The sequence below is a fragment of the Haliotis asinina genome, chromosome 16 (assembly GCF_037392515.1).
Source record: "Haliotis asinina isolate JCU_RB_2024 chromosome 16, JCU_Hal_asi_v2, whole genome shotgun sequence".
NCBI classification, from domain to species: Eukaryota; Metazoa; Mollusca; class Gastropoda; order Lepetellida; family Haliotidae; genus Haliotis; species Haliotis asinina.
The window spans coordinates 19,971,139-19,989,828 of NC_090295.1; the positions used below are offsets into that span (position 1 = coordinate 19,971,139).

Sequence of the window (18,690 nt, forward strand, 5' to 3'; positions counted from 1 at the left end):
ACAAACACATACAAGACTAATCCACTGTATTTTTGAAAACGAGAATAAAGCTCCAAGTGGTTCCTAAATTCACAAAATCTTTTGTCGTTTGAACGAAAAGCCATGGAATCACAGGATACGGACTTGTTCATTTCAAACAGCTACATAATATAACAGCGATCCAACTGACACTCGTCACGAACACATACAAGACAGGTTCAGTGTATTCTAGAAAGCGAGTCCCGTGGGAAGACATGGTCTTAGTCAAAATAGCGAATTTCATCGGACATCATTTTTGTCACTGATACTGCAAACATGGAAAATTATATAGTACAGCAATATATAGGTTTGAACAACAATACACAGTTCACAAAAAAAAGAAATATGGGGAACAGCTTGGCCTGAATTCGACGACGATGAAAGAATCATTTTAACAGCAGATGTCCAAAATGTTTTAGTTTGATGGCAACACGCGCTGTCTGTCAGTGAATTTGGTGATTAACTTACCAACAAAGCACAGAAGAGGCCAGATGAAGATGTAAGGAATAGCAGTAGGAAGGTGACAAAGAACAGGTGATCTACTCTTTTCACTATGAAGGACCATCGCTTCTCGGACAGTGAAGGAGCATCTACCTCCTTTCCTGACATTTTGACATCTTGTGATGCTGCTTTTATAAGAGGACCATTTTGGTGGTTTGACAAGGTTAATGTTGTAGAAAAGTATCTGGTGAGACGCTGACGAAGTTTCGAGGTGGGTAAGGCTGAGTGAAGGTGAAGAACAAAGACTGATGCCACGACAGTCAGAGTCTTGAGAACAAACATGCAGATCAGGTAGATACTGAAGAGAGCCACGTAATCGGACACGGGTGGTAAGAGGGTGTTGATGTAGGTCAGGTACACGGAGTAGGACAACAGCACAGACACACACAGGGTCATCTTCTCACCCGAACCCGGCGGTACGTGGAACACCATCAGGTTAAGAGCAGAGAGGAAAGACATCGGTACCATCATGGATAAAACGTAAAAAGGCCGACGGCGAACAAGGACCAGCCCAAAAATGAGAGACTGATATTTACCTTCATAGAAATAGTCTTTTTTTACTGATGTGTCTGTTATTTTCCACTCACCATTTTCTTCAAATGCACGAAATGTGATTGGAGGGTCATAAAAGGTAAAGTTCACTTCGGAACTGAATGATACCCACTGCGTTAAACGAAAATAACATCGTTGTTGGTCGAAGGGGAAATAGGATACGTCCATCTTGCAAGAAGTCACGTACTTCTTTGCTGCATACCACTCAACAGTTCCATTGCTCCAAACGGTCGTTGGAAATACATCCTCGCTCAGATGACCAAATGTGTCAATAGAATTATACAACTTCAAATCAGGCAACCACAGCAACTCTTCAGACACAACCACACGGGAGATATTCTGATATTTGGTTTCATTCCATTCAAATCCTTTAAGGTTCCACACAAAGTAAAACCAGGCAGTACTCGTCAGTGCCTGTTTGGTTTCATCCAAATCGTCAAGATGAAGAACATTAAAGTTCACTGATACAGTTAAAATTTCTCCCTCATACACAAGAAACTGCAATGGGTGATGACTCTTAAAGTAATCAACGACAATGTCAACCGGGGTGTTCGGTGTAAAACGTCCAGCAACTGAGTGAACAAACAGCATAATCCACACTGCTGTGTGCATTTTGTCCGCCATCTTTAAAATATACCAGTACCAATGTTGGAGGAAATGTCATATTGAGAATGATTTGTATATTGCCAGTTTCGCTGGGAGAAACATCTGAAAGGAATTAATTATGCGTTTTGAATGTCACATGAATTTGCGCCAGTGGAATACTAATTAGGCATACACATCCAGGACAATCATTTTGATGGCACTATAGGCGCTCCATCAATAGTATGCAATTTATGAGGTGACATACAATAGATTGTCAGCAGTGAATGACAGCAAAATACAATGCTCAAAACAGGGACGAGCTGAAAATGGAGGGTAGTGGCACTTTCATATTAAAGTGGTGAACAGTAGCTGATAACAGAGAACAATAAAATTATTTAAAAACTTTTAAGGATTGATTCATGCAGTGTCCACCGTAGGCCACTGAACACTGCAATATGGATGGCAATAATAACCAATATAGACAACTAGAAACTAAGATCAAAATCTGACAGCACTGAACCAAAAGTCCTTCAGATACTGATCAGCAACTGCTTGTGGTAAACGAAAATCACCTTTAAAAAGAGGAGAACAATGGCTTACAAAAGTAAACAACTATGTCTAACAGAAACTGGATAAAAAGTCGCAAATACCTCCCATCAGTGAAGACAAATCAGAAACTGGAGTTGTATCACTGATAGCAGTGAACGCTAAATACCATCAGAAACGGAAGACGTATGATGATTGACAGCAAACCGCAGTAGAAATGCAGTAATCTGGACGTTGACTCACACTCAACCCCAGCTATAACATAAATAACCTCTCAAAAGGTCTTACGCAAGCAAGATAATTTCATGTCTGCTAATCAAGCCATGTTCAAAAAGAAAATGATCTAATCTCAGAGCATGTGCAACGTGACTGAGTGAGTTTAGTTTTACGCCAGACTCGACTGGACCAGAGAATCCAGTGATCAACCGCGTGACCGTCGCAATTGGGAACCGATGACATAAGACTACCAAGTCAGCGAGCCTGACCACCCGATCCCGTTAGACGCCTCTTACAAGCACAGTCACCTTTTATTGCAAGCATGGGTCGCTGAAGGCCTATTCTACCCCAGATCTTCACGGGTCGCATATGCAACGAGACTACAAACCAATGACACTGTTCAGTGAGCTGACATTTGCAACAAATATGTTCATGAGGTCACATACATGCCGTATGAGATACAGCGGATTGACTGCTTGAATAGGTTGTTCCAATATTCTTAATTGTTTTCTTTTAGACGTTTTGTGGGTATGTGAATGCTCTTGGGAACTGTACTCATCCAAGGGCTGTTTATGACAGAAGATGCTTTAAGTCATATAAGAACCCGCATCCACTTTTGCATCCCTCGTGTATATTGACCATGGATATTTCAAATCAATAGCTGTATGTATGAAACGTCCTGGCTGAGAATGATTTATCTCGCTAATCCAACAAAACACATTTCATCGCATCTACAACTGCCGTGAAATAGAAATGGATAGACCATTACTGACGCAAGGTGTTTTCACAATTGATTTGTGAATCGTTTCCACCAAACGAAATTCGTCACTTTCCCACTTTTTCACGTAATAGGATGTGTGTGATGTCTGAAACTGCATGAATAATGACGTTTCCTCTTTGTTGAACGCAGTCTGGGTAAAACGTGACATCTGAGTAATCTTTTCATCTCCTTGATTAATTGAGAGTGAGTGAGTGAGTTAATATTTAACGTCACATCGGCAATATCTCAGACATATCGTGACGAGAACATTTGATACTGAAATGAAATATAGGTCTACTATAAAAACCTGTCACCGAAGGACAGTAAAACAACTAGAATATCACAAATGAAATTAAAACTAGCGTGGAAAGTTAAAACTCATATCACTATTCCGACAATACAATACAAAATCAGGTTATAGATTGCCAACAACTGGAGGTAGATCACCACACTAGGGACCATGGTGACTGTGCTACCTGCATGGACCCTAGTTGGATTTACTAGGGACCGTGGGGACTTACAGTAGCTGTGCTACCTGCATGGACCCTAGATGGATTTACATCATCCCCTCAGCTGTTAGCAGTTTAGACACATCTAGCCAAAAATTGAAAATACGCATATGTTATGACTACGAACAGTGGAAAGTTTAAATTTACTGTGAATGTTTTTGGACTTAAGTACCCTCTCAAGAGGGCAATAGTTTTACAATATTTCAACCCCCTTTGAGGGTACAGTCACCAACAATGCAAGTTACTAATCCAAACTACCATTAATTAAAATACATCTGTTTACAGAACATATTATTCAACCAAAAACTCATTTTTTCCTTTAAAAACCAATAATTTAATGAGAACTAACGCTGGTAAAAAGATCCTTAATTGTTTTAACTGTAACGTACTTATCTCTTGTGATGGAGAATTCAACTCAGTCAAGCAAAGTATGCTTGACCGTGACTCTCATCACAAGGGATACAAAAAGGAGGATCCTCACCTTTCAGTAAGTATGCATGAGAATATCTTGTGTGGCCAATACGACATCGTCGCACAATGACCTCTTCACATCTGGACTGACAACCCAAGTAGGTGTAACCAGTACAGGCTTTTATTTCATGTAATTTATTTATACCTACTTGGGTGTTCCACTTCTTTTGCATCAGATCACGGATGTAAGTTCTAATGCTAGGTTTGTAATCAGAGTATGGAATAGGAAGTGGTGTCACAGATCTGTTGAGTGCTGCCTTGGCAGCAAGATCAGCCATTGTGTTCCCAGAAATGCCCACGTGGCTGGCCAACCAACAATATAATTTCTATTAAAAGTGGATGTCTGCAAGAAATATTTCTAATAGCCTGTAGGCAAGAAGGAGGGTCGGAAAAGATTACATACTACTTACATTTAGGGTGTTAGGCTTTGGCTTCTGCTGTAAAATAGAGCTGTTGTCTGGTATTCTAGGAGATACTGTCCTGGATCCAATGGCAGTGGCACAAGCTACTGCGCCACCGTCCTTGGACCCATCTGTAAATAAGGATTTATAAGTATTATATTTACTTTTAAATTTATTATATGCTTGTTTATACTGTAGTTCATTTGTTTTGGATTTTTTAAATGTAGTTATAATGTTAGGTCAACTTGTGGCCTGACCAACTGCCAAGGAGGACAACAAAGAAATCGGGAAGGAGCTATGTTTTCCAGGTCAATGCCAGCAGAAGTAATAAATGGCTTAACACTCCCGATGCTACCTGGCGCCTTAGAGGCCCGGTGAGCACTTTGACCGTCTGTATAAATAGTTCTATTAAATCCTAAACGTTACATGCTTCCCCGGGCCTCAGGAGCCCAGGGTCCTGGTTCTTGATAGTTGGGCACCTTGAAAATTTGTTGGTATGGCAGCCACGTGACATGGGGTCCCAGCACTTCAGGATTAGTAAGCGGAAGAGAAATACAACGCCTTTGGGGCAGAAACATTCAGGTTCTACATCAGTTGGTAGCAGTATTGATAATTCACTATTTGATGAAGACAGCAGTTCAGATAGTGACTTTGTGCCTGTGGATTCTGATGATGATGAATGTACTTCATTATCTGACGATGAGGAGGAGAATGCGGAACGCTCTGATGTGTTTGTTGGAAAAGATTGCAGCAAGTGGTCCAGCATCGCACCAGGACATGCTCGAACTCTGCGGAAGGTCATCCACGCCGACCATGCGAGCAATGAGACAGCTATGTTTCAGTTGTACATTACACACAGCATCATAAGCAAAATGGCTACCTTCACAAACAAAGAAGGAAAGACAGTAATGCGAGAAACAGGAAAAGATGAAAATGAATGGAAAGAGACTGATGAAACTGAACTCTGGGCTCTTGTAGAAGTATTACTGACGTTTGAACATTTGAAACTGAACATGGTTGACACAGATGTATTGTGGAGCAAACAATATGGGATACAATTTGTGCGAGCAACAATGTCTCAACGCAGACTTATGAACATTCTGATGACAAGGAGATTAGAAGTCAAAGGCGAAGCAAGGACAAACTAGCGCCTATCCGTGAGATCTGGGATGGGTTCCACACATGTTTGGGTCGATACTATCTGGCTGGGGACAACTTGACAGTGGATGAACAGCTGGTGCCCTTTCGTGGGAGATGCTCATTCATTCAGTACATCCTAGCCAAACCGGACAAATATGGACTCAAACTGTTCTGGGTTGTTGACTCCAGCAACTGTTATCCTGTTCGTTGTTTGCCCTATCTGGGACAGGAGGGTAGAAGAGTCCATGTTGGACTAGGTAGGCGTGTCACACTAGAACTCTGTCGACCCTACTTTAAATCACACCGCAACATCACGGCAGACAACTTCTTCACTGATCATGCTCTGACACTGGAAGTTCTTTCTAATGGTCTAACTTTGGTTGGCACTGTTAAACAGTACAAGCGATTCCTACCCCTCGAGTTTCGTACAAAGAAAGCCAGAATGTTCATGATTCAATCTTTGGCTTTCAAGACAAAACAAGACAAAACAACTAACCAGTGCAAGAAGTCGAAGAATGTCACGCTGCTGAGCACTATGCACAACACGGCTAGCATTGATGGTGGTCACACAAACAAACCAGAGATAGTGCTCTATTGCAACAAAACAAAGGGAGCAGTTGACACAATGGACCAGATGACTCATGGACACTCCCCGAAACGATGGACAAAGAGATGGCCAATGGTGATGTTCACAAACATGCTGGATGTTGCAGGAATTGCAGCTTATACAGCCTGGAGTGCCAAGTTTCCGCAGTGGAATCTGTCGTCCAGGAATCCAACACGTGACTTCCTTCAAACCACTGCTGAAGCTCTCATGCGTCCTCTTGTCTGTAAGAGAAAGGAAACGCCAATATCACGTCAACTCCAAGGCAATGTCCAGGATGTTCTATCAGATGATCCAGATTTGGATCCTGATGCTTCAACCACAGGAACACGTCGACAATGCTGCATCTGTAGTACAAAGAAGGACAGGAAGTCGCGACAGACCTGCAGCATGTGCACTCGCAATGTGTGTCGAGAGCACAGCATCCAGAGCCTTATCTGGATGGACTGTAAGGATTAGACAGAACCCGAGCTTACTCTGCTTTCCCAGCTTCTCAATAGCCATTTTCAAGTAACATTTGTGGGCTTCAGATTGGTTTGAATTAGCTGTAGCATTCATCCTATTAGAGTCACAAGTCTGAAAGCCCCTCTTTATCGAGCATACACCTTTAGAGGTGTCCCTTCTCTAAGTATACTAAACATTACTGTCATGTATTTTGGTGCATATTCAACAAAAGGGCTCTGAAATCAGTACATTCCTGTAGACGTAATGGTTGATATCTGAGTAGTACCAAAAAAAATTACAATAGCTCACAGGTAAAATAAAGAAGCGTTAATCGGTTTGTTGTAAAGACTTTAATTTGTTTGTTGTCAAAACATTTAATATGACAAAAGATATCTGTGAACAATTGTTCCATGTTTAGTATGGTTTGTAGCGAGCCTGCGCCTTGCTTCTACATGCTGAACATTTGCCATGAGGATTCCGCCATTCAAAGACAGCCATCTCCTCCAGCGACAGATAGGTACCCTGAAATAACAGAGATAACAGATGCTTCATTTATAGTAGAATAATTACCTGAACATGTAGATGTGTGCTGAAATGAAGCATTAATCAAGACTCACAGCTGATGGGTCTGTGTATGCACGTTATAGGCTCCTGCACCATCTTCGGGAAAGCGTCCCCTCACTACCTGTCGGATCTCTTCAGGGTATATGAGAGTTGATCCCGGGGGTGCCTTCTTCCTGCCATACTGAGAAATGTTATGTATAGCAATGGCAATTAATCAATAGTTCTCTGACATTGTGTTTTGCGATTGCAGGAAGCAATTTTGCGATTGCAGGAAGCTATCGTTAATTACAAATATGATATATACATGGAAACTTTGCAAATGGTCGAAATAAAGTTTTTTGGCGCAGACACCATAATCATTTTTTTTCTTTTTTTCCTTTCCACAAGCTGTCCGTACACATACTTGTAGGCTTTCTTGCGACTCTGCCCGTGGTGAAGCAGCACATGACGGAGTCCTGCTGGAATATCTCCTTTCTATAAATGCATATATAAGAATATTTAGTCACAATTAGAATAATACTAAAAATACGTCCATGTCATTTAAAACAATGTTCAAAGCATGTCATACTTACCCAATTAGTTCAAGTTTTGTCTTCAACTGCTCCATGGTTGTGTCCGAATGGCTTCAGGTCTTCGCGGTACCACAGGCTTTTCAAAAGGTAGCATACAGAAATGTGCCATATACCTGGGCCTCTGAGGCTCGGGGAAAGCACCAAAGCGCAGTCGGAAGGGTCAATTCTGAGCCCAAGAGGCGGAACAAGAGAAGACTTTTTGTTATACAAATCCTCATAGAGAGGATTAAAGACACAGCTATATGCAAGGTTCGATTCGTTAGGGTGTAGTTTTGTAGTATATTGTAAAGCTAATTTTATACGGCGTTGTGTAAGAGATGGTTCGTTTGCCTCGACGTAGAGACTGCCAAGAGGAAAAGTTCTAAATGATCCAAGACGAAGTCTTAGACCCTGGTGGTGGACAGAATCATGAATTTCAAGGTTGCTTTTATCAAGCTCAGATCGCACAAGTGATCTATATAATTGTAGCTTGATCCCCTCCCCACTTTGAATTAGAAACAACCTTTAACAAATCGAGTGCCTTCGGGCATTTGGGATTTATACGCGGCATTACACCAAGAAGTCGGGAAATTCCCTGAAATTTACATTTGATCAAAAATATTTAGAAGAGTTTCCAGACACGAGTTAGGTAAATGCTTTAAGAGTTGGTTGTGAGTATTATCAGCTCCTGTTGCTGTATCATGAACTTGCTCAAGAGCGGTCTGAAGCTCGTGTAATGAAAATAATTCATTATAGTCTTCGCCATTATAGTCTTTGAGTTAAAATTGATTCTCCTCTTCTCCTGTTGTTTCTGATATTTTTGAATTTCTGGAACATAATTTGACGAAGAAGAATGTTATTGGCAATTTCAGACTTATCAATTAACACATTGTCACCATCCTTCAGACGGTGAACAGCAGAGTTGGAAACTTTGCCCTTTATTCGTTGAATCATGTTCCACACCTTTGAAACCGTGAAGATATTTTGGAAACATAATTTTGCCAAGACTAATGCTTATTTTGTTTAAATGTGCACGTAGCCTTGACATTTAAAATTTTTACTTTATCAAACTTATGAACTGTAGGATGTTGGCGAAAATATTTTTCAGCTTCCTTCCTACTTTTTCTGGCCTGTTCACATTCATTTGTAAACCATGGTTTGCAAATATGAGGATTTGCAGAGGAAATTGTTTGTTCAGCAATTTCATTCAAGTGAGCGGAAAACAGATGCATTGGATCTGATGCATTATTAAAATTGTCAGGTCTTATTTTTTCCGCACACATTGTTTCAAATAAGAACCAGTTGGCCTTGGAGAAAATTAACCGTGATGAAGGTGGATCATCATCCGATTTGACAGCTTTCAGGACAGTAGGGAGGTGATCGCCTCCACAAAGGTCCTCATGGACAGACCATTCAAACTCGTTAAAAACTTCTGTATCTGCGAGGGACAGATCAAGTGAAGAGTATGTTCCTGTAGCAGGGTGCAAATATGTGCTTGATTCATCATTAAATACACATAAATTATTGTCTGAAACAAAATTTTCAATTACTTTATCTTTGGTGCTTGTACTTGTACTACCCCATAGAGGGTTGTGCCCATCAAATCGCACATGATGATACAAGGCTTAGGTAGTTGATCATATAGATTCTGGAGATCAGATTGTTGAAGAGCATATGAAAGTGGAATGTACAGTGAGCACAAGGTAAATGCAATGTGCAAAGTAATGCGAATAGCTATGGCTTGACGATTAGTATTTAGTTGAACGTCACTATGAATGACATTATTTCTGACTAATATAAAAGCACCCCCTGTTGCTTTGTCACCTGGAGGAGAAAATGAGTGGTGACGTGCACTGTCGTAAATTAAATGTATCAGTACATTTCAAATACGTCTCATGTAGGCATAATGCTAAGGTTTAACATCTTGTGCTATCAACTTTGCCTCTTTAAATTTATTTCTAAGTCCTCTGCAGTGCCATTGAATTATATTTGATGAATGATTCATAGTGGGTCAATAGGTGATCGTGCACGCGAACGTGACGACGAAGCACTCTTCACAGAACTCTGTGATGATGGAGTAATTTCCATGTCCAGAGCATTATAGGAGTTCTGGACAGGCACCTCTGAGTGAGTGAGATTCCTGAGGGGTTTTTTGTATTGAACTTTCTCTTCTCTTACTTTTCTTCTGCAAGATGCGACGCGGATGATTGTTCAGAGACGGGTAATGATTGTGTCTGACTCTGATGTTAAGGCTGGCGTGGAAGCTGATGTCGTCGTTAGGCTCATTCAAGCTCAATGACAGGTGTAACTGACAGGGGTTGAACAGATTTGACCCATGTCAGATCAGTCTTACATGACACAGATGACGTTTGACGTGGTGTGGAAGCAACAGCACAATATGTACGTGAAGGTGTAGTATCCGATTGAGAGTTTATGAGTTTTCTTGCTTCTCCAAATGTGATAGTTTTTCGCACTTAAATCTAAGAATTCTCAATTCAGTTTGCCAAACAAGACAGAGTTTAGAGGATGCCATATGCTGGCTATCACAACTGATACATTTCAAGGCCTTTTGGCAGTCCGGATTCTCATGGTTGTCACCACAACGTTGACAAACCATAGACCGCGTACAGGTCTTAGAACCATGGCCAAACTTTTGCCATTTAAAACATCGAAGTGGATTGGGGACATACACCTCCACTCCGATGTTTACATACCCAGCTTTGATAGATTCTGGCAATTTAGAAAGGACAAAAGTGAACAGATATGTATTCGTCCGTTCAACAGTTGAATCCTGATTGTTTATCATGAAACGCTTCACAGAAGAAACTCCTTGATTTTTTTAAACTCCGTTGCAATTGCTTGTTCTGACATGTTAGACAAGGAACGGATCCTGTCCCGAACACAATGCTTCTACAGGAGTTAACCCGACTTACAAAATCAAAATTACTTTCTTCTGATAGTAACATATGTACTTGATTGATGGACAATAGGAATTTGCACGACATTGCTTGTAACATAAAAATTTCACTCTTGGAAGCGAGACGGGGGTCAATTTAATATTACTTACAATAATAATGTCACCTGTATCGCAAACACGCTTCCGAGGAAGAAATCGTTATGTTCATGCAAATTCCTTTTGAACAGCAATGTGTAGTAAGTAGTACTGATTTTATAACTCGATGAAAACAAATCTCAATAGCATTTTCTGTCCTGGAAGCGAGATAGGGGCGAACCATCATATAGTATATACCACAGGCTTCTACAACGCTCGGCACCCTCGCCAACCCCCCGTTGTAGACCCGGGGGCATATTTGGTCCACCAACCTGTTTGCCGTGGGCTGCCGACCTGTGTCGGTGGAGGAAGGGATCGTGGTGGTTGAGGGCAATAGGTGCCTGCAACCGTGCTCCTGTTGCTCAACACACCACTTTGGCCCTGACTTCACCTAGTCAACATCAAATGTGCAAACTGTCAAGGAGATCACATGTCCTCATCACGATCATGCCCAGTCTTTGAACAATAAGCCCAGATTCGCAAACTAAAACACACAAATAATATATCTTTTGCTGAGGCAAAGAAACTGTTACCAGTCACAGACAGAATCTCCCCTTACTCTGCTGTAGTATCTACCTCCCGTCCAACATTTGATCACGAGTGCCAGACCTCCATTTCCTGGGTCTCAGAAAAACAGAACATTCTGTTTACAATTTCCAATGAGGATCCAGGAACATCCACCCAGACAGATATGATGCCTGAACCATAAAATCACCATGAACATAAAAGGGAAGCAAGAATGTCAATAAAAGAACAGAAACAACAAAAACGAAAGGAAGCCAGGGCCCATAAACATATTGAATATTGAGGTACCTGTACCGTTACAAGTACCTGTACAGGTTCCCGCACACCAGTTTCACAAGTGTGGAATATGATTCAACGAATAAAGGGTAAAGGTTCCAAATCCACTGTCCACGATCTGAAGGATGGTGACGATGTATTGACAGATAAGGGTGACTTTGCCCAAAAGCTTGGTGAAACTCACGCCAAACATTCGTCTTCATCAAATTACGTCCCTGAGTTTCAGAACTATCATTCCTGGAAATACTGCTATATATATTTCATAAGATATGGACCACAGGGACCTTCCCAAATTCATGGCGTAATGCCATTGTAGTTCCTATACCAAAGCCTGGCCGGGATCATACAGATCCTTCGAATTACAGACCAATCTCTTTAACGAGTTGTGTCTGTAAAAGCATGGAACGAATGGTAAACAATAGATTGACTTGGTATCTTGAAACCAATAATTTTATAACAAATATTCAATATGGTTTCAGGAACCATCGTAGTACCATTGACCATTTGGTACTTCTAGAATCCTTTGTCAAAAATGCTATAGTAAATAAACAACATACAGTATCGATATTCTTTGATTTGGAGAAAGCATACGATACCACTTGGAAGCATGACATTTTAAAAGATTCACATAACTTTGGATTAAGGGGTCGTTTACCTCTTTTCATATCACAAATTTTAAAAGACCGAGTGGGTTCAACCCTGTCTGACCATTATAATCAGGATCTGGGTGTCCCACAAGGCAGTATTGTGTCTGTAACTCTTTTTAGTATCAAGATAAACAGTTTATCCAAGGTTTTAAATGACTCAATTGATGGATAATTATTTGTGGATGATTTTAGTATTTCTTGTCGAGGTAAAAATATGCATACCATCAAACGGCATTTGCAATTGTGTTTAAACAAAATACATAAATGGTGTCAAAAGAAGGGCTTTAAGTAAAAAAATAATAGTATACACTTTTGTAGAAAACATATGCCGCAAAAGCACCCACAACTATTTTTAAATGGCACTCCTATCAAAGTTGTAAAGGAGGCCAAGTACTTGGATCTAATTTTCGATTCCCACTTAACCTTTTTGCCGCACATCAAATCACTAAAAACAAAATGCTTGAAGGCACTCGATTTACTGAAAGTGGTATCCAACTCAAAGTGGGGAGGGGATTTACCTACTCTCCAACACCTATCACTTATTTGTTCAAAACTTGATTTTGGCTCCATCGTATATGGTGGAGCCTGCAAAAACAACCTTAAACTTCTGTCCATCACCAAGGTTTAACATTTTGTCTTGGGTCTTTTAGAACTTCACCTATTGACAGTCTCTACGTTGAGGCTGACGAACCATCTCTTGAGCAGCGCCCTATAAAATTAGCTTTACAGTACATTACTAAATTATACGCTAATGAATCTAACCCTGCCTATAACTTTGTTTTCAATCCCCCTTATGAGGACCACAAGTTGACCTAACATTAACTGCATTTAAAAAATCAGAAACTAATGAATTACAATATAAACAAGAATATCATCAATTAAAAACTAAATATAGCAACTATAAAACCTTATTTACAGATGGATCTGAAGACAGTGGCGCAGTGGCCTGTGCCACTGTCATTGGATCCAAAACGATATCTTCTAGATTACAGGAAAATAGCTCTATTGTCACTGCTGAAGTTAATGCCATATTAACGGCTCTTAAATATGTTCAGAAACATCCTAAACGTAAACAGTACATAATCTATTCCGACTCTCTTTCTTGCCTTCAGGCTGTTAAAAATTTGTCTTGTAAACATCCACTTTTAACAGAAATTATCGAAGTGTATAATGATCTTGCTACTAGCCAATACGACATCGTCTTTTGTTGGTTACCCTGCCACGTGGGAATTTCTGGGAATACACTGATGACCTTGCTGATAAAGCACCACTTCTTATTCCCTTCACTGATTATAAAGCTAGCATTAGATCTTACATCCGTGATCTGATGCAGAAGAAGTGGGACACTCTAGTAGGTATCAATAAACTACATGAAATAAAACCCTACATCGGTTATACCTACTTGGGTTGTCAGTCCAGATGTGAAGAGGTCATTATGCGACGATGTCATATTTGCCATGCAAGATATACCCATAACTACCTGTTAAAAAGGTGAGGATCCTCCGTTTTGTATCCCTTGTGATGAGAGAGTCACGGTCAAGCATATCCTGCTTGACAGTGTTGTATTCTCCATCACAAGGGATAAATATTTCAATGTCAAAACTATCAACGATCTTTTTATCACTGTTAGTTGTCATTTAATCATTATTTTATTAATGGAAATTGATTTCATGGTTGAGTTTTGAATAACATATTCTGTAGATAGATGTGTTTTAATAATTGGTAGTTTAGATTTGTAACTAGAATTGTTAGTGGCAGTAACCTCAAAGGGGGTTCAAGCACTGTAAAATTATTGTCCCCAGGAGAGGGTACGTAAGTCCCAAAACATTTGATATAAATTTAAGTCCAACCAGGTTTTAATTGTAGTATTCATGTTATTTTAATTTTGGATAGCATTTCATACACTCTCCAGCGGCTGAAGGGATGGTGTAAATCCACCTAGGGTCCATGCAGGTAGCAAAGGTGCTGTAAGTCCCCATGGTCCCTAGTGTGGTGATCTACCTTCAGGAGATCTATAGCCTGTTTTCAAATTGTTTTGTCCAAATAGTGATATTAATTTTAACTTTCCACGCTAGTTTTAATGATAATTGTGATATTCTAGTTGTTTTACTGTCCTTCGTCGACAGGTATTTATAGTGTACATATATTTCTTTTCAGAGTTAAATGTTCTCGTCACAATATGGCTGAAACACTGACGATGTGACGTTAAATATTAACTCACTCACTCACTCTACAGCACTCGCTTAGCACACACAAACAACCCATTTAGCACAAACCACGGGGTCCGGTGGAAATCTCTGCATAGTGACACTATCACCTGACCTCAAGGAACAGTTGACAGCAACACAACAATTCGGCATGTCTTTGTTGACGTTGCGAAATCAGCAAAATGAATAGCGTCCTACACATTTTCTATGCAACTAACTGAAAATCGTTCCTCCTATGACGTCACTGCAGGGGCTCTGGCGACAGAGTTATGTAACCTGTCTGTGGTTTCGATGGCGTGCAAGACTCAAGCAGACGGCTTTTCGGCAACTTTTAATCTCTCGGTATGAATTAACCACAAGTTTGTTAAGAATGGGTTTGGTGTTCCGCTTACGACTAATCAGAAGTCTTTCGTATGTAATGGTCAAAAGGGTACAAAAATTGAGTTTATTCGTCCTTTAAAATACACCTCATCATGTCGGTATTAATTGATGAATTCGTCCAAATGAAAAGAATGTGTAATGTGTGTGTATTTAGCAAACAAGTCAAAATAGAACCATTCAAACATGCACGTGCCTATTATTATTCGTTAATAATTCATCAAAGATACAATTAAATAGATTTTATTATTAAGCCTTTTGAGCGCTGTTACATTGAAAACAGCTCTTGGTGGGAGGTAAAGGAGAATATCAGCATTATCGTTACAGAAACATTTAATATATGGCATGCACACGCAAAATAAGAAATACAGGGCGGGCTATTCCACCTTGCAATACCTTGAGTAGATAATAAATAAAGCTCCAAGTGGTTCCTAAATTCACAAAATCTTTTGTCGTTTGAACACAAAGCCATGCAGTCAGAGGCTACGCGTACGCAATCGTTCTTTTCATACCGCTGCACAATATAAGGGCGATCCAACTGACACTCGTCACGAACACAGACAAGACAAGTTCAGCGTATTCTAGAAAGCGTGTCCCGTGGAAACACATGATCTTAGTCAAAATAGCGAATTTCATCGGACATCATTTTTGTCACTCATACGGCAGACATGAAAACAAATCTATAATACAGCAATATAGAGGATTGAACACCAGTACACAGTTCAAGATAAAACAAAGAAATGTGGGGAACAACTTGGCCTGAAGGTGATGAAAATATCACTGTAACATCATATGTCCGAAATGTTAGTTTGCGGGAACACGCCTTCCTGGCAGTGAATCTGGTGATTAGCTTACCATCAAAGCACAGAGGAGGCCAGATGAAGATGTAAGGAACAGCAGTAGGAAGGTAACAAAGAACAGGTGATCTACTCTTTGCACTATGAAGGACCATCCCTTCTCGGGGAGTGAAGGAGCATGTATATCGTTTCCTGACATTTTGACGTCCTGTGATGCTGCTTTTGTGAGAGGCGCGTTTTGCTGATTTCTGAAGGTTAATGTTGTAGAAGAGTATCTGGTGAGACGCTGACGAAGTTTCGAGGTGGGCGAGGCTGAGTGAAGGTGTAGAACAAAGACTGATGCCACGACAGTCAGAGTCTTGAGGACAAACATGCAGATCAGGTAGATACTGAAGAGAGCCGCGCTATCGGACACGGGTGGTAAAAGGGTGTTGATGTAGGTCAGGTACACGGAGTAGGACAACAGCACAGACACACACAGGGTCATCTTCTCACCCGAACCCGGCGGTACGTGGAACACCATCAGATTAAGAGCAGAGAGGACAGAAATCGGTACCATCATGGATAAAACGTAAAAGGGCCGACGGCGAACAAGGATCAACCCAAAAATGAGAGATTGGTATTCACCTTCATAGATATAGTCTTTCTTAACTGAAGTGTCCGTTATTTCCCACTCACCGTTTTCTTCAAATGCACGAAATGTGATTGGTGGGTCATAAAAGGTAAAGTTCACTTCGGAACTGAATGATACCCACTGCATCAAACGGAAATAACATCGCTGACTGTCGAAGGGGAAATACGATACGTCCACCTTGCAAGAAGTCACGTACTTCTTTGCTGCATACCACTCAACAGTTCCATTGCTCCAGACGGTCGTTGGAAATGAATCCTCGCTCAGATGACCAAATGTGTCAATAGAATTATACAACTTCAAATCTGGCAACCACAGCAACTCTTCAGACACAACCACACGGGAGATATTCTGATATTTGGTTTCATTCCATTCCAATCCTTTAAGGTTCCACACAAAGTAAAACCAGGCAGTAGTCGTCAGTGCCTGTTTGGTTTCATCCAAATCGTCAAGATGAAGAACATTTAAGTTCACTGATACAGTTAAGATTTCTCCCTCATACACAGGAAACTGAAATGGGTGATGACTCTTAAAGTAATCAACGACAATGTCAAGAGGAGTGTTCGGTGTAAAACGTCCAGCAACTGAGTGAGCAAATAGCATAATCCACACTGCTGTGTGCATTTTGTCCGCCTTCTATAAAGTATACCAGTACCAATGCTGGAGGAAATGTCATATAGAGAATGATTTGTAGATTGCCAGTTTTGCTGTGAGGAACATCTGAAAGGAATAAATTACGCACGTTGAATGTCACATGAATTTTGTGCCAATGAAATACTAATTAGGCATACACATCCAGGACAATCATTATGATGGCACTACAGACGTTCCATTAATATTAGACATTTTATGAGGTGACATACAATAGATTGTCAGCAGTGAATGACAGTAAAATGCCTAAAACAGGGACGAGTTCAAAATGGGGGGCATTGGCATGAATGAAGAAGTACGCTTTATATAAAAGTGGTGAACAATAGCTGATAACAGAGAACAATACAATTATTTAAAAACTTTGAAAGATGGATTCATGCAGTGTCCACGATACGTCACTGAACAATGCAAAAGGGGATGGCAATAATAAACAATATCGACAAAGCAGAAGCAGTATGATGATTGACAGCAAACTGCAGTAGAAATGCAATAATCTGTTAGGTTGAGTCACACTCAACCTCACCTAAAACATAAATAAGCTCTCAAAAGGTCTTACACAATCATGATAATTTCATGTCTGCTAGTCAAGCCATGTTCAGAAAGAAAATGATCTAATCTTACACCATGTGCAACGTGACTGAGTGAGTTTAGTTTTATGCCACACTCGGCAGTATTCCAGCTATATGGCGGCGGTCTGTAAACAATCGAGTCTGGACCAGAGGATCCAGTGATCAACAGTATGACTGTCGATCTGCGCATTTGGGAACCGATGACATATGCCAAACAAGTCAGCGAGCCTGACCACCCGTTCCCGTTAGTTGCCTCTTACGACAAGCATAGTCACCTTCGATGGCACGCATGGGTTGCTGAAGGCCTATTCTACCCCAGATCTTCACGGGTCGCATATGCAACGAGATTACAAACCAGTGACACTGTTGAGTGAGCTGACACTTGCAACAAATATGTTCATGAGGTCACATACATGCTGTATGAGATACAGTGGATTGACTGCTTGAATAGGTTGTTCCAATATCCTTCTTTGTTTTGTTCTAGATATTTTGTGGGTATGTGAATGCTCTTGGGAACTGTACTCATCCAAGGGCTGTTTATGACAGAAGATGCTTTAAGTCATATGAGAACCCGCATCCACGTTTGCATCCCACGTTTATATTGACAATGGATGTTCCAGATCAATACCTGTACGTATGAAATATTCATGGCTGAGAATGATATATCTCGCTAATCCAACAAAACACATTTCATTGCACCTACACCTGCTGTGAAATAGAAATGAATGGACCATTACTGACGCAAGGTGTTTGCAAAATTGATGTGTGTATCGTTTCCACCAAATGAAATTCGTCACTTTCCCAGTTTTCACATAATAGGATGTGTGTGATGTCTGAAACAGCATGGATAATGACGTTATGCAGTCTGGGTAAAACGTGAGATTTGAGTAATCTTTTCATCTCCTTGATTAACCGTCGAATGAAGTGCATAATAAAAACACACTTGAAACACACAGATCGCTCGAGTCATGGTTTTATCGGGGATGCAATACCAGAGTACAGCATTCGTTACAGAATAGAAGAAATCAAGTAAAATATCATCTGATGAGAGTCCAGGCCAAGGAGAGTGTTCTCTGTTTGTGGGATTATTTATAG

The 18,690-nt window shown here is 40.5% G+C and overlaps 3 protein-coding genes across 3 annotated transcripts; 1 reads left to right on the forward strand and 2 right to left on the reverse strand.

The window, feature by feature from the left end:
* Positions 1-264: 264 nt before the first annotated feature.
* On the reverse strand, positions 265-1,683 carry LOC137268690 (neuronal acetylcholine receptor subunit alpha-5-like). The gene has a single exon (XM_067803292.1). It carries the CDS (start codon positions 1,681-1,683, stop codon positions 478-480), a length of 1,206 nt encoding a protein of 401 aa, XP_067659393.1. The 3' UTR covers positions 265-477.
* Positions 1,684-5,071: 3,388 nt separating this feature from the next.
* Positions 5,072-6,762, forward strand: LOC137267660 (piggyBac transposable element-derived protein 4-like). The gene is made up of 2 exons (XM_067802134.1): positions 5,072-5,356; positions 5,647-6,762. The coding sequence occupies exons 1-2, from the start codon at positions 5,072-5,074 to the stop codon at positions 6,760-6,762; spliced, it is 1,401 nt and encodes a 466-aa protein (XP_067658235.1).
* An 8,936-nt stretch (positions 6,763-15,698) lies between these two features.
* On the reverse strand, positions 15,699-16,999 carry LOC137268638 (neuronal acetylcholine receptor subunit alpha-2-like). Its single transcript, XM_067803212.1, has one exon. It carries the CDS (start codon positions 16,997-16,999, stop codon positions 15,794-15,796), a length of 1,206 nt encoding a protein of 401 aa, XP_067659313.1. The 3' UTR covers positions 15,699-15,793.
* Positions 17,000-18,690: the final 1,691 nt, after the last annotated feature.